A 24,148-nucleotide genomic window follows, 5' to 3' on the forward strand; every position below is an offset into this window, starting at 1 on the left:
CTACAGAGAGAGCAACCAGAACCAAAACAATGTTCCAATGCTTTCTTGTTTCATCAACATATAATTTCTAATTCCTTTTATGCTTCACAACTGCTTCTTACAGTCTTTCATAACTGTATAAAAAATAAGAATACATTCTACAAAGTTTACATAATGAAACAAATACTAGTATACATACTTATATAAAATAATCAAGAACTTTTTCAAAGTCTTTACCATAGGCTTTGAAATTCGATTCTAAAGAAAAACGGGAAACAACAGAAACTAAATACAATAGGGGGACGACCGTAACATTATGTTATGTTATGTTAGGCTATTTTAGGTTAGGTTAGGTTAGGTTAGGTTAGGTTAGGTTAGGTCCCAGTGATAATTAGTTAACATTGTCTTAGCTTAGATACTTATCTTTTGTGTAATTGTTTTGGTTTGCTAGATGTATTACCTACGCTCACTATATATATTTAATAGGATGTTACCTACGCTTACTATATATATTCATTAGGTTTAGTGAAATAAAGATAAAGAGTAATAGTTTTGGATATTATTGACTATACATTGATATGTATAATATGTATTAAAGTAAGGTATATCATAGGAGTGAAAGGAAGATATTGTTTGTTATTGTAATGAAATGTTAATGGTGGTGTTTACTTTCTTATGTGAAGTTCATTTTGGTACATTTTAAGTGGCTATTTGAGAACGACTAGTTTTAGTAAGAAAAGTCCTGTTATTTATAAAAGTAAAAATAAACATTTATTTTATTTTTGTTTACATTTTTTTTTATTTATTTTTTATTTTTTTATTTATTTATTTATTTTTTATTTTTTTATTTTTTTGCCTCACTCGGCCTCTTCTTCGTTTGGGACGGCTCTTGGGTATTTATTTAAGGCCGCTATCCCCCCAAACGTGCTTATAAGCATTTGGGTATTATTAGTTGTGTTGGGTATCGCCATTAACTCAGTCCCCTCGGGACAGTTTTCTGTAAAATAGGCGAGTTCAGGGGACTCGTCCTATAGCACGACAACTTTGACGGCACCATCCTCCATGGCCGCTCGAACTTCATCACCAAAGCAGACCATGTCCGGTTCATCGACCCTGAGTTTTTCAAATATGGAACTGAGGACAGTGTTAGACTTTTCCAAAAGCATGTGCTGGCGGAGGTCCCGTGTGCCATTGATGGCCTCCCTCAGACCTTGACGGCCGGAGTATGAGGTGTTTATTACAGATCTTACAGCACTCTTCAAGAGCTGAGGGAGACGCTCAACCAATTGGTCCTTCAGCTGACCAGGACCCCCTACCACCAGGGCCTGAACCTGCACGGTCGCCTTATTTTCAGTCATAAAATAATCTTCGCTGAGAGCAATTACTTTCTTCACCAGCAATTGTCTCTTTTCCAGGCGGATGCGCTGGAACCTGGGAGCGGACTGGCCACCTCTGCCGTGCTTTTTCGGAATGTCCACGTTCTCATGGTGGTGGACTTTTAGTCCATTTTCAGAGAGCGTTCCAAGGGCAACCGCTGACCCATCGATGACGATGTAGCCAACGCCTCCCTCTTGGGAGATGAGTAATTGGTGCAGTGAGTGCGTGGAGAATGTCTTGCTGACATCGTATTTAAATTCTTGAACTGGTTGAGGAGGTGTTAACGTCCGGCGAAGGCGACTCACCTCGCCGGTTGCTTTGTTGAGAACTGATTGGCCGTAAAACACTAAAAGCCCATGGGGTGGCATGGCATTGACTGTGGATAGCATATCCACAGCGCTTTTCAGTGCTTCTTGCACTGAAGAGCGGTTGGAAACGGACTTTATGTTGGCCGCGCGGCTTTGTTCATCCTTGATTCTATTTTTGACGAGTATCAGGGAGGAAGATGATGGGAGGTGAAGGCTTAATACAGACGAAGTCCGGAGAGCCTCCAGATTCTCCAACTCCTTGAGAGCTTCTCTGAATTGGACAAGTTGAACCCGATCCATTTTGAAAGTAATAATAATATTAATATCTGGTTCGTCTGGTGACCTAAACTTGAAATTTAGGGAGAGATTACAAAATATAAAAAAGTGAGGTTGGAATTTTGTTCCTCAGCTTCATACTGAACATGTTGTAGTGTAGTAGTAGCAGTAGAAGTTGAGATGCTGTAGTAATATAGTGAACATATTGTAGTAGCAGTAGAAATGCTGTAGCAAGATAGTAAAGACATTATAGTAATAGTAGTAGTAGTAGTTGAGATGCTGTAGTAATATAGTAAAGACATTGTAGTAGTAGTAGTTAAGATGCTGTAGTAATATAGTAAAGACATTGTAGTGGTAGTAGTAGTTAAGATGCTGTAGTAGTAGTAGTTAAGATGTTGTAGTAGTAGTAGTTAAGTTGCTGTAGTAATATAGTAAAGATATTGTAGTGGTAGTAGTAGTTAAGTTGCTGTAGTAGTAGTAGTTAAGATGTTGTAGTAGTTAAGATGCTATAGTAATATAGTAAAGATGTTGTAGTAGTAGTAGTTAAGATGCTACTACTACTACTACTACTACTACTACTACTACTTTTTTTTTAAAATGGCCTCCAGCCTCCCCCAATAGCCACACCTTCGCCACCATTTATTTACCTTAATATTAAAAATCCTAATACATAAGAAACTATCCTATCTGTGTTAAATTAGTTGAGCCGCAGATCCATGCGGCATTCGGTGACTGTAGCCTCATAGTCAATATCTGCAGCAGTTGTCGGAGTAGGGGCAGAAGCTCTCGTTCCCCTGAGGCAGAGCAAAGCCGACCGAAGGAGAGAAGGACAGTCGACATCTCATCCAGGCTGTGACATAACTTCTGGGCTGCTGCTTCTGTTCGGAGATCAGCTCCGCGAGTCTGGCGTAGAAACATCTTGCACTTGGGCCCATCCCACCAGAGGTTGTGAACACTAGAGGAGTGAAGCTGCCTTGATCAACATTTTGAATTCTCTCCCCATATGCCCTTCTCTTGTCGTTCTCGTTCCTCCTATGCGCAGCATCGAGAGCTAGGTTACGGTGACAAACGGCCATGGGATCAAAAATCCTGATGTCGAAGAAAGCTCGCTGTCCCCGCGTCCAGAATCCTCGAGCACTGACGTCCACACGGGCTTCGTTAGATGTGTTTGAAGTCCTGTGTTGGAAGATCTCGCCATCCAGTGGAAGGAGGGTCGGTTCTACCATGACGTCCCGGCAGATTTCCTTCAACATATTTGCTGTGAGATCCCTTACCTCGTCATGCCTCATGCATATGAAGCCCCCCTTCTTGCAAACCATGGCGTGATCACCATCATAGGAATAGCCACACACGCATTGGGAGGGCAAACCATCTACTGGGAAACCGTACCTTAGAGCAATGGCATCTGTAAATTCTTTTTTGTTAAGGCTGAAACCATTTGCCCTTATCGGTAACGTAGTTAACCAGTTCGAGGCGCCCACCTCCTGCGCTATAGCTACTTTTTTTGTCAAATTTTCTGGAACCAGCAGCAATAGTTGCTGCAACATGTCATTTTGGCAGTGCTGCCGATCTGTCGTAATGGACCTACGGATCTTAGTAACTTCGCTGGTGTCCACTTCCCCTGTTGCATTCTGGGCTATTATGTGGTCAGTGAGGGCTGCCGTGAGCTTAAGTGAATTTTGATGTTCAGAGTCAGCAATCTCCTCTGGATTAGTTAGTCCCATCCCTTCACAGTCTTGGTGGAAGTGCAAGAAGTGTTCTTTCTACTAGGGTTAAGTCGTGGTGTTTCACTAGTTTGGGAATGAACTTGACACTGATTGCTTCTTCCAAAGGGTGGAGGAGGGGTCGGATCTCAGGGATGGTACGCATCAGGTAGTTCCAACGATGCTTGACTCCATGTGTGAATGCTGCAAAGGCCGCATGTGGCTCTGTGTTAGCAATCTCCGATAGAGCATGGATTTCGCTAACCCACTCATTCACCTTTCCCCCTACGTACTGGGTCTTGAAGTCCGTAGTGCCAATTACTGCGCCAAGATGTCTTTGGCCGTCCTTAGTTATTTTGACCTCAATTTCGCCGAAAACCTCCACAGCCCGATCATAATGATCTGGCTTCACGATGAGGAAGGATTTGCTGGCGTTAGGGTGGTACCCTATATGTGGACCTCGCGATGTTACCAGGTCCCACCACTTTTTGATGTCCTCCACTTTTCCTGCTCCTGTGAGGTCATCAGCATATGCCACTTGTTTGACCCCAGTTGTTTCATACTTTATTTCTTGTTGGAGCACTGATAGGCCTATTGCATACATTGCCATTGCAACGGGGTCCCCCTGTGTTGTTCCCTCGGTCGACTGTAGGATGGTATCACCTCGTAGAGCCTTGTTGTTTACTATGTAGAGGTCTGAAGGATTCCTATACGAATTTTCAACATACATCGCAAAGCTAGGACACTTGATCTTGATGTTGTGCAGTGCAGCCTTGCGGTTAAGTATGTTGAATGCGTTTGAAGCATCCACCAGAAGAACGGCCTCACAATCACGCTGCTCAAATATCAATCTCATGGCGTGAATGGCCGCCTCCCCACCAGCCTGGTGGCCAGCACACACTTGTAGGTTCCCTGCTGCTGCCCTGTCATCATCCTTTACCACCTCCATTATACTACTACTACTACTATTACTACTACTACTACTACTACTACTACTACTACTACTACTACTACTTTTTTTTTTTAACGTGGCCTTCAGCCTCCCCCAATAGCCACACCTTCGCCGCCATTTATTTACCTTAATATTTAATATCCTAATACATAAGAAGCTATCCTATCTGTGTTAAATTAGTTGAGCCGCAGATCTATGCGGCATTCAGTGACTGTAGCCTCATAGTCAATATCTGCAGCAGTTGTCGGAGTAGGGGCAGAAGCTCTTGTTCCCCTGAGGCAGAGCAAAGCCGACCGAAGGAGAGAGAAGGACAGTCGACATCTCATCCAGGCTGTAACGTAACTTCTGGGCTGCTGCTTCTGTTCGGAGATCAGCTCCGCGAGTCTGGCGTAGAAACATCTTGCACTTGGGCCCATCCCACCAGAAGTTGTGAACACTAGCGGAGTGAAGCTGCCTTGATCGACATTTTGAATTCTCTCCCCATATGCCCTTCTCTTGTCGTTCTCGTTCCTCCTATGTGCAGCATCGAGAGCTAGGTTACGGTGACAAACGGCCATGGGATCAAAAATCCTGATGTCGAAGAAAGCTCGCTGTCCCCGCGTCCAGAATCCTCGAGCACTGACGTCCACACGGGCTTCGTTAGATGTGTTTGAAGTCCTGTGTTGGAAGATCTCGCCATCCAGTGGAAGGAGGGTCGGTTCTACCATGACGTCCCGGCAGATTTCCTTCAACATATTTGCTGTGAGATCCCTTACTACTACTACTACTACTACTACTACTACTACTACTACTACTACTACTACTACTACTACTACTACTATTATTATTATTATTATTATTATTATTATTATTATTATTATTATTATTATTATTATTATTATTATTATTAACTACAGAGGTAGTTGCTCTTTTGGGGATATTTGCAACATTGTGTCGTTAAACCTAAGTCTACAGCTCTCATGATATTTTTCATTATTTTTCCTCAATGTCTCTACAATACCATCTCCATCATTTAGTCTTTCCATATCAAGCCTTATTGGAAGGGCTTTGGCTGAGTTGAAAAGAGGAATAATCTTGACTATTTTGCTGTAGCCATTTTCCTTTCTTCTAGTAGGGCTAGTCTTTGGATATTTAAGTTCTCCCTTCTTATCTTCTTGACATAGACAGCAATTGGCCCAGTTTGTTTTCATTTCATGATTACTTTTAGGACCAATATTCATCGCCATTGTGGTACAATGCCGAGGGTTTATCCCTTTACCACTCTGTATCATATGTACTTTCCTGTATGGGATACAACTAGGTTCAAGCAATTGTTTGCCCTACACCTAGCCCGATCCTTCATTTAAGTCCCGTGCGATCTGTACACCATCCGAATAACTTTAACCCCATTATCCTTGGCTCGTCTTTCCCGCGCTGGCACATCCTGCCAATTCAGATGCGGCTACCTAACCTTATTTGAGACTGATTGGGTAACATATGGGATCACTAGGTACTTGTATATATTAATCTTTACGATCAGTCTCGTACCTAGCTGACACTAAACCCATGCTGAGTTTCACAGCAGTGTTGTCACCAGTGTGTCTTGGTAGTACATTGACATTCACTCTTTATAAGCATGTTTCCTTTGATTGTCATCCATTTCAGAGTTTTCAACACAAAATTCAGATTCCACAGACCCCCAAAATAGGGATATCAACAATGGAATCACCTGAATTGATGAACACAATAAGGAAATCTGACTTCCACATTTGGCGGCCATCTTGGAATTTTGAATGGCCAATCAGATAGATTTGATAATTAACCCTTATTTAAGTTTATGCCAATTTTCATACTTGTAACGCCATTTGCAAGATCTCATCCACGTACCATAACCATCCTTCCTCCAGTACAACTATGACACGATACATTTATTACGCACTTATCCTATTTCAACAACACACGTCATGTTGTTAAGTAGTGAGAAAAATATGTACGCAGTGGTGATAAGCAACAGTCATAATCATAAGATAAATTTAATCGTCTTTTCTGCATTTTGTGCAGCCTTTGCATATTTCTTAACTTAGTTACCTATGTTTGTAAAGTATGAGTATCATATTGTCTGTAGATGATAAAATTTGGTCTTGATGTGACCGTGCTACTCTATCTGTCAGTGGATTATTTACATTACTGGCACTCGGGTATTTAGGTAATCAATAATTGGTAATATGTACTTGAAATAATTTTTATTTTGACAAGTATCATATCAGTATACAACAATAATAATAACACTGGTCAACATAAAAAAAAATTCTCATGGATCTGGATCAAAACAGTCTGATTCTAGTGTAATTGTATGTGCTGAACTCAATTATGACATTCGTATAGCTGTATCAGGCTCAGTTTTCCAGAACCAGCATATCTATATATTTAGTGAACCATGCTATTCATACAGTAATTTATATGCTCATTGGCTCCACTTATGCAATTATTTTGTCCTGATTTGTGCTTTTTTGTTTGTTTCAGTTTGCTGATTCATGATATTGCATATCTACACCTGCATCATTTGTAATTACTCTGAAATTAACAAAACATGGAACGTCGCAAGTGTGTGAACGGTGCTGACAGTTTTTGCTACATATGTGGTGCCTTCACTCCTGGTAGCCTCAAGAAACCAATCACAAAAGCTGTTCGACTGAACTACAAAAGTTACTTCAAATGTCATTTGGGTGACTAAGACAAGAAATGGGCACCTCATGTAGCCTGTAAGTCTTGTGTTAACCACCTGAGCGAGTGGATGTGTGGTAAACGAAGTTCAGGAATGCCGTTTGCTGTACCAATGATATGGCGTGAACCTAAAGACCACAGTAGTGACTGCTACTTCTGTCTCACAAATATTAAGGGAATAAAAATCAAGACACGAGGCAAGGTACAGTACCCCAATATTGCTTCTGCAATCCGACCAGTACCGCACAGTGCTGAACTTCCAGTCCCAAATCCACCGACTGAACAAGAATTGAGTGATTCCGATTCTACCTCTACCTCAATGGAAAACGACTACCAGGATGACTCTGAAAATACCAGGCCTAAACTATTTACTCAAGAAGCGCTTCATGATCTCATCAGGGACCTAAACTTGTCAAAAGAAAAGGCTGAAGTTTTGGGATCCAGACTAAAGCAGCGTAACCTGCTAGAAGATGGAGTGCATATCACTACAGCGCGTTACCGACATAGACAGCTGTCTGCATTTTTCAAGATGGCAAACAACCTTTGTTATTGCGAGGACGCAGTATCTCTCATGCAACAACTCTGCAAGTCTGAAACATACAAGACAGAGGATTGGAGGCTGTTTATAGACTCAGGAAAAGACTCTCTGAAAGCTGTTCTTTTACACAATGGCAATCGGCTTCCATCTGTCCCAATAGCACACGCAACAAAAATGACTGAGAGCTATGAAACAATGAAAATTCTGTTGGCCGCTATAGAGTATGAGAAACACCAGTGGAAGATATGTGGCGATCTCAAAGTCATCAGTTTACTACTGGGCCTTCAGAGTGGCTACACAAAGCACATGTGCTTTTTGTGCTTGTGGAACAGCAGAGCTGATGCAGAGCACTATGTGAGAAAGGATTGGCCGACAAGACCAAGAGATGCGCCTGGAAGGTTTAACTGTGCTCACAATCCGCTTGTAGATCCAGAAAAGATATTTTTGCCTCCACTGCATCTAAAGCTCGGTTTGGCTAAAAATTTCATCAAAGCTATGGATCAATTCGGTGCTGGGACTCTATACTTATCTCAGAAACTAGGTGGTGTGATTTCCGAAGCCAAGTTGAAAGCAGGTGTCTTGAATGGACCACAAATTCGTATACTAGTTAATGATAGCGAATTCACCAAAACATTGAACCCACTGGAGAAAAAAGCATGGGAATCATTTGTCAATGTGTCAAAGAATTTTCTTGGAAACTATCGTGCTGACAACTACAAAGAAATCGTAACAACCATGCTTCAGAATTATCATGCATTGGGAGCAAGGATGTCCTTGAAATTGCATTTTTTCCACTCTCATATTGAATTTTTCCCAGGTAACCTTGGAGACGTTAGTGATGAACACGGCGAAAGATTTCATCAAGATATCGCCATAATGGAGAGCAGATATCAGGGACAATTCAGTCCTAACATGATGGGCGACTATTGCTGGACACTGCAACGAGAAGAGAGCAAGCTGTATAAGAGAAAGAGTAAAGTTCAGAAGCACTTTTAGAACTTCATATTTTGTCATTATAAAGGATTTGAACTTATGTTTTTTGGTACAATTTTTTATGAGCTTATCTGTGATAGGTTTAAAATTGTATCTTGCATGACGCGATAATGTTACTATATTTACTATTTTTTTTATTCTTTAAGAAAGTAGGTCTGATGGTAGAATGAAACATCCAATTAATATTCATTAATATGAAATTAGTCATGAAAGCACAGTCACATGAGATAATCTCATTCTTTGCACGACACCTGATGGAATATTAAATATTTGTACCTATTGATTTTTTTTTATAAAACCTGGTCTGATAGAACAAAACAAATATCAGATTCGAATTCAGCAATATGAAATTAGTTGTGTGAGCATGATCTCATATGTGAACCGTTTTGGCTGTTGACCAATGTAATCAATGACCAATCTCACTTGAGTCACACGACTTGTGAGTAGCAACATGGAATCTCCTGGGCTTGGGGAGATATTCTTCCACAACCTTTATAGGGTCATAATACTGAGCTCGAGACCATGCACATTTGGCGTGATGTGATGTAAACAGTTCACAATTGTATTTGATGCTTTATTTTAATGTTCAGTTTTCACACGACCCACATAAAAAAAACGCTTGAGGAAGTCTTAATTGAATCCCAGGTAACCAACTTAATTAAGGTTTTGAAAGTTTCGTGAGACTCTTCTTGAGAAATTCAGTTATATGCGGGGCTCCTTCACCCACCTTTGGCTTTTCATAGTCTCCACCGAAGTAAGCATGAACTTTGGCTGGCACAAGATGTTTAGTACCATCCGTCTTCAGACACATTACTTCAAACACCTTCATAACGTGTGCCATTGTATCCTCTTCCTTCCATTGGATTTTCTTCTCCCGTTTCACTTGTAGCAGCTTCAGGAAGGAATTCTTGAAGCAAAATCCTGCAGGAATAGGGATACTCCAGTAGCGGGAGTCCCACCAAGAAAATTGGTTCTTGACGTCTCTGGGCATCCAGGGTTCAGCCTTCATGTAGGAGAGGAGAGTCTTGCCGGTGAGAAACACTTGGCGTTCCTGAGGAGCCAACTTCTTCACCACCTCCACCTCAGTTGCGGCGAAGCTGCAGCGCCATTTTTCATCTTCGGTGTTACTGAGGTGGATCATTTGTGAGTCGTCGGGTGTGAGGGGTGGTCTCATTATCTCCTTAGGCCAAAGTACAGATAGTACTGGAACTAAGTCAATGTCAACCAACAGCAAGGGATACTCACTTCCCTGCCAAGCCAGTGACAGGGCCAGGCCCACCTGCGTCCTGGTCACACCAGGTGGCACAAGGCTCAGTCTTTCGTCCTGCAGTACGTAGCTCTTAAGGCTTTCTCTTACTCGGTCATACAGGTTACTCATCAACCTATTACCCTGAAGACTCGGGTTTTCTGTTTCAATGTCAATTTTTAACTTGTGGCCGCTTAACAAGACATCCTTCTTTGGTTGTTTAATAATTCTAACAGTGACGTCAGAGAAGCTCTTGAGTGTAAGATTAAAATCAAATTCATCAGGACAATAGAGCCTTGTGGAGTCTGCAGTGCTCCCAAGCAGCGTGAGTGTGCCAGTGTACGTACTGTCAATATCTGCAACTTTGTCTGTAATTGCCTTCATCTCCTTTGTTATGACTTCCTTCACTTCTTGGGCCTCACTTTTAGTGTAATCAACAGTCACCTTCGGTGCAGTTTTCACCAAGTTTTTAATATCAGTACGTTTGAGAAGGTTTATGGTGGCATCTATCGGGTTGTTCTCTACGTGTGCTTGGTTTGATTCACATTTGTTATACGTCTTCAGGTACTTTGAGAAGTTGTTTTTGACATCTGTTGGAGTAGTTCCAGCTCTACAGGAAGGCTCTTGATGATCTAGAAACTCTCTAAACAGCTCAAAGGCCTTTTGGTGACCAAACATAGCAGCCAAATGTGGAGCTGTTTGCTTGTATAGATCAACGAGTAGCGGGTCAGCACCAAGACTCAGAAGGAGGAGGACGCTACCAGATTTGCCATGCGAGGCAGCTTGGTGAATGGCAGTCGTGCCATTAGTAGGATCCACTTGTGTATCAACTTCCACACCTCCCACCTTCACCAGGAGGTAGATCAGTTGCAGCATCCCACCCTGAGACGCTGTGAGTAGGACCTTGGCTTTGTTGAACGGCTCTTCACCTATGGTTGTGGCTGTGTTCCCAGTTATCGTGCCCCAGTATGTGTTGAAGAGGTTCTTCTGAACACGGAGAAGTTCCTGCACCTGCTGTTTCTCTACTTTGTCTCTGATCTTAAGGTGTAGGTCTTCAAGTTGTATCCTTTCCTTGTCGTAAATATTCTGCCAAAAATATATTATTTATTATATTTATATATATATATATATATATATATATATATATATATATATATATATATATATATATATATATATATATATATATATATATATATATATATATATATATATATATATATATATATATATATATATATATATCACACTGTAGGTGCAAGGTGATTTAGGTATATGCTGATAACCACAAGGAAAGAAAAAACACGAGTTCTAAGTTCTGAAGATGTGAATTACATGAAAGCGCTTGGGAACTGTGTTTTCTTTCCTTGTATATATATATATATATATATATATATATATATATATATATATATATATATATATATATATATATATATATATATATATATATATATATATATATATATATATATAAAACAAAATATGTCTGTGTGTGCTTGTTTGTGTGTTTGTGTGTATGTGTGTCCGCACGAGATTCTCAGAAACTACTTTACCGATCTGTAGTGATGACGATGGTGTTATATGTAGTGATGATATATGATATGGAGATTATTATATGTAGTGATGACGGATGGTGTTATATGTAGTGATGATGATGGATGGTGTTATATATAGTGATGATGGATGATTATTATATGTAGTGATAATGGATGTTGTTATATGTAGTGATGATGGGTGGTGTTATATGTAGTGATGATGGATGGTGTTATATGTAGTGATGATGGATGGTGTTATATGTAGTCAAGATGGATGATGTTATATGTAGTGATGATAGGTGGTGTTATATGTAGTGATGATGGATGGTGTTATATGTAGTGATGATGGATGGTGTTATATGAAGTGATGATGGATAATGTTATATGAAGTGATGATGGGTGGTGTTATATGTAGTGATGATGGTTGGTGTTATATGTAGTGATGATGGATGATGTTATATGTAGTGATGATTAGACAATAAAATAATAACAGTTTAATGCTAAAAAAATATACTTTGCTGTACCATTGTAGTGTAAAACATGGTGGAACTTACATACACCGTTAATGAACTATTGATGGAAGAAGAAGTTTTGGGGACTGAACAGTGAGACAATGTGGAGCCTCCCGGAGGGTGGCGTCCTACCGTGGCCTAGCGGATGAGCCGCCCAAAGCGAACAGCGGACAGTCGGTTACAGGAAACCGATCAGGAAAGGGAATCCCGTCTTAATGCTCAGAGAGAGCGAACAGCGGACAGTCGGTCACAGGAAACAGATCAGGAAAGAGAATCCCATCTTAATGCTCAGAGAGAGCAAACAGCCGTAAGTCGGTCACAGGAAACAGACCAGGAAAAGGAATCCCGTCTTAATGCTGACAGATAGCAAACAGCAGAAGGGCCTTCTCTAGAAAATGATCAAGTGCATAAAATTCGTTTGAATGCTAATAGACAGAGAGCTGCGGGATCCAGAATTCTGAGAAATTATAAACAGTGGCATCCACTTGCAAGAGCAGCATTTAACTATGACAATGAGATAGAATATGAAAAGTATGCCTCTGTTGTCATTGGCAACATGGATAAGAAATGTGAACACTGCGGTGCAAAGAAGTATAAAGGAGAATCTGCTGGATTGTGCTGCTCTCATGGGAAAATACGACTGCCAAATTTGGAAAAACCACCAGAACCATTGAAGACTCTCATGCTGTGAACAACACCAGAGTCAAAACACTTCTTGGAAAATATACGGAAGTACAATTCATGCTTCCAGATGACATCCTTTGGAGCTACCAGAGTAGTTCGTGAGCACGTTTACATACCAACATTCAAAGTCCAGGGTCAAGTCTATCACAAAGCAGGATCCCTCTTACCAATGGAAGATGAGCAGGCAAAGTTCCTCCAAATCTACTTCATGGGAGATCATGAAAAGCAGACTACTGTCAGGTGTGGCAATATTCAAGGTGTCAGACATGACATTGTCCTATCTATCCAAGAAATGCTGCATGAGCGCAACACGTATGTACAGTCATTTAAAAATGCCCTGGAAAACATGCCTTCTGACGAGTACAAAGTCAGGATCAAAGCAGACACGACCCCTAAGGGAGAACATGAAAGAAGATTCAATGCTCCAGTAGTTGATGAAGTAGCCATCCTGATTGTCGGTGAAGTGTTTGAGAAACGAGACATCATACTCAAAATGAGAGACGAGTCGCTCACAAGAAGAACATGATGCCACATGTACTGAAAGCTACAATACTGACAGGAAAAGCTAAAGGAGAGGATGTTTTTATACCAAGGATACCTCTCATCACCACTGACCTACCATTTGAGTTTAAGCGACTTCAGTTTCCGGTTAAAGTGAGCTTTGCCATGACCATCTACAAAAGCCAGGGACAGTCCCTAAAGATGGTTGGCCTAAGCCTGGTGTTTCCTTGCTTCTCTCATGGACAGTTCTATGTTGGATGCTCCAGAGTGGGAACTGGCAAAAATCTGTACATACTTGCTGCTAATGGCAAAACCAAAAATGTGGTCTACCTTAATGCACTACACTGAGACAATGTGGAGCCACCCGGAAGGTGGCGTCCTACCGTGGCCTAGCGAAAGAGCCGCCGGGAGTATATATATATATATATATATATATATATATATATATATATATATATATATATATATATATATATATATATATATATATATATATATAGGCGATACTGAGTTTTCAAGGTCGACTGAGGGAGGAGCGCTCCCGCACGTAGTGAGAACTTTTGGAACTGGGCCTATACGATATTAAATGTAATTTACCGGATTAATATGGACGCGAATCATGAAATTAAATGACATTATTTAATTTGACATTTTTATGGATCGTTTCTCAGTCTAAATATGTTACGTGTGTCCCAATGAAGCTATTAGTTATGAGGGAAAATAGGTCACCTAGGCTTGGGAAAGCACGAGCCTGCCTGTTTCTCAGTCAGACGACAGCGTTCGAACAGAGAGGACGGTCTGTGCGTCAGACAGGACAAATTGGTCACGTGGTCTAGTCACCTGTGTTGCGACATTGCAGTATAACAAGTAAGTCTCATTCGATCTCAGACAGGGTTTAGATAGGGCAGTGATAAAATGAGTAATAGCTAACAGTGAGTTCATTGCAGGGTTTTCGTCAGAACCCATTTGACTGAGAGTGATGAATGCCATTGATAACTGATGATTAGTGATTGTCGCAGTTGGAACGATCAGTGCAGGCTTTTCACTGGTTAGCTGGGTTAGCAAGGGATCTCTGAAGTGAAACCAGCTGTCTGGGTGCACAACTGACGATCGTCTAGGGTCGCCAGATCTCTTCTACCTCGGCTCACAATATCACATATATTCAAGCAGTGAGTGAAAACCTTTTACTACGAGAAGCTAAAGCTTCTCTCAACTGAACAAGGTCTGATTGGCCCACTCCCTTCCGTTTCATGGATGTACTGAGTGTAAAATGAGGCTAGCTGAGCGAATGTATGGTCACACACTGAGACCAGGAGTCTAGTGGGTACTTAGAGGTACATTTTCCAAGGTGGAGAAAGGCTTGTTTGTGCCTTAACTACGGGTGCCAGTTGGTTGTGCCTTAAAAACTATGGAGTGCAGGTGGATTCTATGTGTTAGGTTAGGGAGCATGTGTTTATGGGTATTGGTGGACTCGGTAACTTCTTAATCTAGTGATAATATTTTTTTTAGTTACTGATATTGTCTTATTGTGTGTAATTAATATTTCTTAAATAATCTTGATATTATTGTTTTTTAATGTTTTTGTCAGTAATTGATGCCAGAGAATGAGGGAACTGTTTTCAGATGAGGTTCCTCCTTTCCGTTGTAAGTGATACTGCGATTTAGTTCCTTTAATGCAGTTAATATTTCTTTATAATTTCTAGCTTTATACCATTTTCTGTTGGTAACATAATTTTATTGAGTGCCCTTAAGGCCTATTCATTGTGGAGTTAATAATTTCTTATTTTTATACCATTTTTCTCAGTGATTGATATCATTTTGTTGAAAACCCTAAGGCCTGTTTCATGTGTGCAAGCAACATTTCATAATACTTTGAATTTATTGTTGTCTAATGAGGCATTTTCTGAGTTTCTAATAATTTCAATATCATGTATAACTTTTATTCCCCAGAATAGTGTTTTAAGTTTAGGTTAAGAGGTGCGCATATGTTGGTGTACCATTATTTGATTGTGTCTGTAGTGTTGGAGGGAATATAAGTGTCTAAATTTTACAGTGTGTCTCATTCATCCCAGTCACAGATACTGTCCTTCCACGGGTCACGGACAATTCATTTTGTTAGTAAATTTAAGTGTTCTTGTGCTGGTTCGGGTTTTTTCTCCAAGGAGCGCTTCCACTGCAATTTCCATCTGATAATATTTAATAAACCCCGAGTCAAGTGAAAAAAAAATTCCATCAATTCCGAACAACCAATCCGCACCATCACTTAGGCAATACAAAGGACACTCTCCTACTAACTCGATAATAGACAAACAAAACTACAGTTCAAATACTCAAAAAGTAACCTAAAAACATTAGAACAGGAATATAACCCAAAATGGTGAAAAAAACGGCGAAAACAAAAATAAAAGTTATCGTACAGGAAGGCCAACATGAACAGCTTCACAGTTAGAACTGTTCTTTTAATACCAAACTAAGATGTTTCTGGTCACATCTGAAGAATGGCAACAAGAGACCTGAAGAGAATATATACCTGGTCGGCCTCTACAAAGATGACCAGTCGGCAAACCTACAGTATATCAAGATGGATGAATGGAACAAGACTGTTTGAAGGAACGGGGATGGATGGAATTCAGAGCAGGTGAAGGCCTTCGTCAAGACGTTTTTGTGTAGAGAACATTCGTCAAGGGTCTCCCAACCGATACACAAACAAAGATATCTGGGTGAGAAGTGGGAATTTTTTTGCACAACTTCAAAGTGAATCAAAGATTTTATTATCCAATTATGAAATGATAAATTCGCCCAAAATTTCTTTGTGGAATTAATATTGCTGGTATTATCAACTAATAGCTTTTTAAATCCTCAGTGAAATATCTTACTTATCAATTTTTGTATTCACATATTATATACCACAATCTTTCTCATCTCATCTATAGCAGAGCCTTACTGAGGTAACCAAATACTTACTGATGGTTTGATAATTGACAAAAATACAGACCTGCTCTAGCTGCTGGCGGAGGTGTGAAGACATCATGGTTGTGGGCAGTCGACCTCCAAAGTCAGTTACATACAGGCAACCTCCCATGTTCTTCAGCATTTGCCTCGCCAGGTTCCAGTGACCAGCCTCCAGCGCAGCGTGCAGGGGACTCACACCGGACTCGGTACACAGGGAGGACTGACCACCAGCCTCGTGGATGAAGCTGCATGTCAAAGTACACTTGGAACGAACAGCCTGGACCATAAGCTCTGTCAGGTGGAAGACTGACCCGCCACTGGGCCAGCTGGCTCGCCAAGAGTTGTCACATCTCATGGTTGATATGAGTTGACCAACACCTTCTTCAACTTCTGGGAAGTGTGTCAGGTTGGTACGTTCATACTCCAGAACATGAAGGAAGGCCTGAAGATACATAACACATTGATAATATACTCTAAAATGTATGTTGATAATTAATCAATGAATCAGAGTACCGTCCTCACGTCTATGGATTGGTGAGCACAGTCCTCCACTTTAAATATTTTCGGGTTATTTTTATCAATCCTCCGAGATTTTTCGTCTCTCTGGGGACCCAGTTTTTAATTTCATTCATCCATCCTAGTTCCTGCTCTCCCCTGTGCCCTCCTACCCTCAACTTCGCCCAACTTTGTTACTATTCTTTCATCCCTGATCATATGACAAAATCATCTAGTTTTCCTTATTATGTAAATTTCAAGTATTTCTTTTAAAGTTTTTGCCAGTCTTAGTAGTTTTTCATTTGCTTTCCTGCCAGTGTAACTTATTCGTAACATTTGCCTATAACACCGTATTTCAAAGGGTTCCAACCTCTTTCTGGTATCTGATGAAAGTGACAATAAACGAGTACAGTATATAGCATTTTAGCAACCTCTTTCACAAATTAAAGTTGATGTCTCTTTTCATTGGGGCGTTTAGATTATTAAAAATTGTTTTTTCTTGAACCATTTAAAGGGTTCCCGAGATCGAGAAGATATAAGAGATTATTGTAAAATCAAGTCGGGAACTAACCACGTAATATTAACTTAAGTTTAGCTAAATATAGACGAGTATATAAAAAGTATAAAAGCCCCCACACTCCGCTGCTGAGTGAAATGTAAGGGAATATGCAGTTGTCAAAAGTGATTACACCAACGTAACTTGACTCCCCAGTTCGATCACACCCAAATTCTATAATTATAAAGACCTTGGCCACACCAAGGCACTAAAGGTATAGCCGCACTAACCGAGTCGGAATCCTGTGCTTCGTTTCTTCTTGTCTATCACATGTTTAGGTCAAAATGTAAGCTAGTGTGGTCGCATCCTTACACCTCATATAGGTCTACAGCACAGCAACGTCTCTGAGCTTGATTTAAATTGCCAAGGTTTTTTTTTTTTTTAGATGCAGCTCATGTCCATGACTACACTATCATTCTACACTACATCCACTACTCAATCTGCAATACATTCATTACGCTATCTACACTATCATCTACACTACAACATGTACTCTTCATTAAGTACACTCTCAACTACACTACTTAAACTGCATTTTCATTTATACTACAACATTGTACTCACCCTTGTGATGATGACCTGGATAGGAGGAGTGACATCAGGGGAGAGCCAGGCAAGCGTCAGCAGGTTGAGGCCGTTGCAGGTGGTGGTAAGAGGCGCCCCTGCCGCCAGCAGAAGGCTGACCATTTCGCGCCGGTTACTGGCAATGGCCAGAGGAAGGGGCTGTGTGGATGAGCCACTCGGAGACTCCAAGGGCGCTCCTGAACACAGCAGATGACACCCCTGCTTGAAGTCGTCGCCTTGGGTGATGAGAGATAACAACTGGTCGTACAGCCCATTTGGTGACCCTTGAACCTGTGTAAGACAAATTCTGTACTGGTGTTGCTGTTCAGGTAATGGGAAACTAGAAACTTTGAAAGTACAGAGGTTACAAGAGTACTGTTGTATGTATACTGTAAGTATAATGGAGTCACGAGAACTTGTAAAGATACAAAAGTTATACTGGCGCTATTGGCTGTTGTCCAGCCAATGATGAACCTTCCAACGATAAGGTACAAACTATTCATCGGTACTGTTGGACAGATAATAGTGACCCTTGAAACTGAGGAAGGCACAAACATTACAATAACAATATTGCATGCCATACAACACTACGGAAGGGGCCCCAAACGTATTTTTGTGACCCACACTTCAGCAGTGGTATTTTCATATGCATATAGCAGCTCTATGATGTAACAAATGGTACTCAGTAATGGCTAGTGCTACTTGTGAACAGGGCTGTGCCCTTCTGAGGGCCCAGTTAGAGAGGGCCAAGGAAGATATCTTAAAATTAAAGGAAGAGATAGCGAGGATGAAGGAAGAAACCAGGCAAGGAAAGCCAGTGTCTGACGAAAACTCAGGCGAATGGAAGGTTGTGAGGAGAGGGACGACTAAACTGGTGGTGAAAAAACACACCAAGGATACAACAACAACGACAACAACAGCTAAGTGTACCAACACTTTCAGCCCTTTGATAGATGAATTGGACGTTAGTATAGTCAGGGACAAGGCTGACAAGGAAGGTACGAAAATCTTGATTGTTGGCGACTCCCAGGTATGGTACCTGGACAGAGCTTTTTGTGGTAAAGATAAAAATAGTATGAGGGTGTGTTTGACAGGAGCTGGGGTGGGGGATATAGTTGACAGGATGGACAACATCTTGTCTGGTAATGGGAACAAACCCATTATCTGCCTTAGTGCAAGAGGCAATGATAGGTGTAGGAGTGAGGAGCTTCTTGATAAGTTTAAGACAGCTATAGAAAATATTAGGTCTAAGGGAGGAATCAAATCATATGTGGTGTCCTGCCTAGAAGGAGAGTTGGCAATGAATGGTAGTCAAGGGCAGTTGGTGTGGCCGTCTTGACAGATATTTCAAGTCAATATCAGTCCCATTCATTGACAGCTGGGACAACGTCTATGGCAGAAAGGACCTTTATGCTAGGGAAGGGGTGCATCTGTCTAGAAATGGGGTGGCAACCTTGGCTGGGTCTCTCGAGAGGGCAGTTCAAAAGATGTCAAAGTCTATAAACTGCTAGGAGAACATATGAGCACGGGGGTGGAGGAGACTGCAATGGGAGCGGGAAAAACAAAGTGAAAGGTTACAGCGAAATAGTGCTCGGAATTATGACAAAACTAAATTAGGCACGGAGTTAAAACCTATACGCGACAAAGAGAGGACTCAGAACACGACTAACTTGAATGTCTACTATGCAAACAGTAGACTTATGAGAAACAAAATGGATGATATTAGGGCTTTGGTATTAGGGTGTGTCATAGGAGGGAAGATCAGCTAAAACTAATGGCCCATCACTTTTTTGGTAGATTTTAGTGTATATAAACAGAAAATAATTTCAGTTTCAATATTTTGCAACCTTTTGCTAGGTAAACTTTAGCGTGAAATTTATCGAAAATCTAACGTACAGCTGCATTAGTGCATTACAATTAAATAGTGAACATTGCTTTCTGACTTCATTCTTTAACAACCCAACTAACAATATTTTTTTCTGTTTCAGATTCTGATGCATTTATAATTTGATAATATTTGCGATGGCTGCTTGTGTCAGGACGAGGAACCAAAAATCCAGCCATCTCAGTCACTATCTTGGGTCTGGGAGAGACCTCCTGAAGTCGGAGTTGCCTACATTGAGAGATGCTTTGAGATACGGTGTTTTAATCAGGCAAATCAGTGAAAAGAACCAAAGAACTTACACAAACAAAGACATTGCCAGTGATATGACCAAAGCTGTCTTGGCACAGTACACTCTGGCTAACGCTCAGTTCAAGCCTCCAGTCATAACAAGTCAGAAGATTAGTGAGAGACTGCTAGCCAGTTGGGAAAAGGCAAGAGATATCTCTCTTGGGAGAGGAAAACTTGCAGTTAAGGACAGCTTTGCCAAGCAACTGGACCAGTTATTTGACATAATTACTTGCAATTGTGGTGTTCTCTGCCCTGAGTTTGGATGCGATCGTGACTGTAAATCCAGGGCCCACATCCTCCTGTGTTGCAGCGTGAACTGAAGATTCCTGTGATCCAGGGCAGCATTGTCAAAGCTGAAGAGAAGACTAGCGATATAAGGGGCTCTCGCGTTCTAGCCAAGATATTCCGGAGTCAAGACAGGAGGCTGCCACAGAGAGACAGAAGAGGAGAAGAGTTGCCGAGGAAAAGAGACTTGAGAAGGCCCAGGGTGAGGTAAAAAAGGCCGATGATTGGAGTAAAGCTGATTCAGAGTTTAATGACTTCCCCATGGCTGATCCGAGTGCTGACCAGGAGAATGGTGACTTTGTCCCTAACCCAGAAAATAATGATCCCAAACCTTCCAGGCATAAGATTCGAAATAGGAAAGATATCCCGAGTATAGCTCTGGCCAGCATAAAACTTTACTGGTCTCAGAAGAAACTGCAGGGAATAGCAACAGCGCCTGGATTGACGGTGGTTTGATAACACCTGATGATGTTCACCTGGTGATAGATCATAACAAAATGTAAGGCTCAGGAGAAACTTGTCAGTAACCTAGAAGAGGTTTGATAAGGATAAGAAAATGAGATCAATTGTTTGTTCTTTGATGGAGAAGGATGACACTAAAATGTTCGCATAGTTGGAGATTGTGATAGAATTTGTTCCCTGCCATGGTGAAGGAGGAACACTATTCCTGCTGCAGTGAACCAGGAGGGAAGTATTTGTGGCATTTCACTCCAGAGAAAGATGACATCAGGAAACCAGCTGAGATAATGGCAGATAACATTGTGAACTGGCTCAGAGAGAGGAACGTAGACCAGACCTTGCAGGCCATTGGAGGGGACAGCACCAACACGAACACAGGGTGGCAAGGGGGGGTCATACAGTGGATAGAGCTGAAGATTGGGAGGAAGCTGGTCTGGATTGTTTGTGACCTCCACACCAACGAGTTGCCACTCAGACATCTGATCCAGGAGCTGGATGGCAAGACTCTTTCAAACAACAGATGGTCTGGTCCTCTTGGCAAGATGCTGGACTTTGCCACTGAGTTAGAAATAAATCCGAGCTTTGAATAAATCACAGTTGGCCCTCCACTCGTTGAGCTTGCACATACTGTCATTGGCGACCTGAGTACTGACCAGTACTATGGTTACATGATTTGCAGTGCCATCAAAACTGGGGTCATGCCTGATAGACTTGCTTACCTGCAGATAGGTCCAGTCTCACATTCTAGGTGGCTCACAACGGCTCTCAGGTTCTGCAGAATTTGGGTCGCTCTTCATAAACTGAAAGGGAACCAGCTTCACAACCTGAGACTTATTGTACAATTCATCGTGAGTGTCTACTTGCCAAATTGGTTCAACACCAAGGTCAAGTCATCGTTCTCCGAAGGTCCGAGGCATGTTCTCTTTCAGCTTGAGCTCCTGAGGAGTCAGCCAAGGAAGGTTGTTCAGATTGTGGAGCAGACTGTGAGGAGATCTTCCTGGTATGCTCATCCCGAGGCAGTTCTGCAGACAATGCTCTGCAGTAAGGATGAGGAGGAGAAAAGAGTGGCAGTCAAAAAGATCTTGGATATGAGACTTATGAGAGGATCTGGGCATGACGACCAAGTTGGTGACGCATTCCTTCAGGGTCAGGAAGACTCCTGAAGTCAATCTATAGGTGCCAAGACCCTCACTGATCTCATAGATCTGATAACATCCAGGTGCTGGCAGTGAGTTTCTCTTACCTGCAGCCTCACCAATGTTCAAGTCAGAGCTTTCCTGACAACCCCATGTGACAAGTCCCTGCCTCCGGGCCCTCGCCGCACACCCAGAGTATAGAGCTGCCAGGTACAGCAAGTGAGCCGCAGGCCAGCAGTCACGTGTACAGCCAGGGAGAGGAGAGGGAAGGCTACATCCGAAAATTGTGGTGGTCAGCAGGGAGGTATCGTGCAGAAGTCGGCAGCGTTATGCTCTCTATGGTGTGCAGCAACACCGGTCGTAGTAGTAAAACCGTTTTGTATTTGATGATTTTGTTTTCTAAAGGAATATTAAATTTAATAAATGTGTCAAGATCATTCGTTTCACTATTCTGGATCATTTTCATCCTAATAAATTAACCTGATACATTTACTTTACTTTAAATATGCTATTTAGTGGTGTTGGTAAAAGGGTGGGAATACTGAATTTTCATAAGATTTCAAGTTAAAATGTACCTAGCAAAAAATGAAAACTTTTAAAATCTGAAGATATCACATGATTCTGCACATAGAACTACATCATTAATACCATGGGCCGATTTTTCAAACTCAAAAAAAAAAATTCGCCTCCGTATGACACACCCTACTTTGGTATGTACCGAAAAATTCGATATAACAGAATTCACCGAAACATGGATAAACATAGACTCACGTGAGTTACCTGTCGAATACCAAATTGCAGGTTACAAATTATTCCATACAAATAGGCAGATTAGGAAAGGCGGCGGAGTAGCAATCTATGTCAGGGATAATCTGAAGTGTGAAATAATTAAGGAAATCAAAACTGAGCAGAATACAGAAACAATTTGGAAAGAATTAATCGATAGTCGGGAAAAATTCATCACAGGAGTAGTATATAGACCGCCTAATCTTGATTGAGTTAATGAGAAAACGAGCCTCACCTGGTGCCTGATCAAGCAAATGCTTATGAACAGATCTTGCAAGCGATACAAGCGGAGCAGGGAGGTATGATTTTTCTTGGTGTACCTGGCGGGACAGGAAAAACATTCCTGATCAACCTTCTGTTGGCCAAAGTACGTCATCAGGGGAAAATTGCTCTTGCTGTGGCATCCTCAGACATTGCTGTAACAATACTAGAAGGAGGACGTACTGCACACTCAACTTTTAAACTGCCGCTCAACCTCGCTCACAATGAGAATCCAGTGTGCAACATCAAAAATGCAGCCTCATAGTTTGGGATGAATGCACTTTGTCTCACAAGTTAGCGCTTGAAGCATTGGACAGGACCTTGCAAAACAGACGAGAAAATGACCATCTCATGGGTGGCATTACAATAGTCATTGCTGGAGACTTTCGCCAGACCCTACCTGTCATTCCTCGAAGCACTCCAGCTGATGAACTGAATGCGTGCCTCAAGGCATCATACCTTTGGAGAAGTGTTCAGACACTCACCATATCCACAAACATGAGAGTATATCTACAAGGAGATCAAGATGCTGGACGATTTGCAAACCTTCTAATACAGATTGGGAATGGAACTTTCCCTGTTGATTCAGAAGGACAAATAATCATTCCTCAAGGATGTGGAAATGTTGTAAAGTCCTCAACTGAGCTCACGAACATGGTCTACCCAGACATTATCCACCACTACAAGGATCACAAGTGGCTGCGTGACCGCGCAATTCTGGCACCATAGATGAATGAAACAGTGGCTGAAATCAACATGACTCTACTCAGACAGCTTCCAGGCAGTGAGACCTCATTCAAATCTGTTAATACAGTAATCGACCAGCACCAAGCAGCCCAGTACCCTGCAGAATTCCTTAATTCTTTGGAGCCCGCTGGAATGCCTCCTCACCACCTCACTCTCAAGATTGAAACTCGTATAATGCTCTTAAGAAATCTTGAACCACCAATCCTCTTTAATGGCACAAGACTGGTGGTGAAGAACATGATGCCACATGTACTGGAAGTTACAATACTGATAGGAAAAGCTAAAGGAGAGGACGTGTTTATACCAAGGATACCTCTCATCACCAATGACCTGCCATTTGAGTTCAAGCGACTTCAGTTCCCGGTTAAAGTGAGCTTTGCCATGACCATCTACAAAAGCCAGGGACAGTCCCTAAAGATGGTTG

At 41.5% G+C, this 24,148-nt stretch overlaps 1 protein-coding gene across 1 annotated transcript; it reads right to left on the reverse strand.

Annotated features, from left to right (window-relative positions):
* Window positions 1-9,091: 9,091 nt before the first annotated feature.
* Window positions 9,092-18,168, reverse strand: LOC121875473 (the record flags this gene model as incomplete). Its single annotated transcript, XM_042380035.1, is given in 3 exon segments — window positions 9,092-11,161; window positions 16,306-16,704; window positions 17,878-18,168. Coding segments are annotated over 3 exon segments (2,364 nt in total), but the record flags the coding sequence as incomplete, so codon positions are not given.
* Between the last annotated feature and the right edge of the window lie 5,980 nt (window positions 18,169-24,148).

The sequence above is a fragment of the Homarus americanus genome, unplaced genomic scaffold, assembly GCF_018991925.1.
Source record: "Homarus americanus isolate GMGI-L3 unplaced genomic scaffold, GMGI_Hamer_2.0 scaffold34972, whole genome shotgun sequence".
In the NCBI taxonomy this organism is placed as follows: domain Eukaryota; kingdom Metazoa; phylum Arthropoda; class Malacostraca; order Decapoda; family Nephropidae; genus Homarus; species Homarus americanus.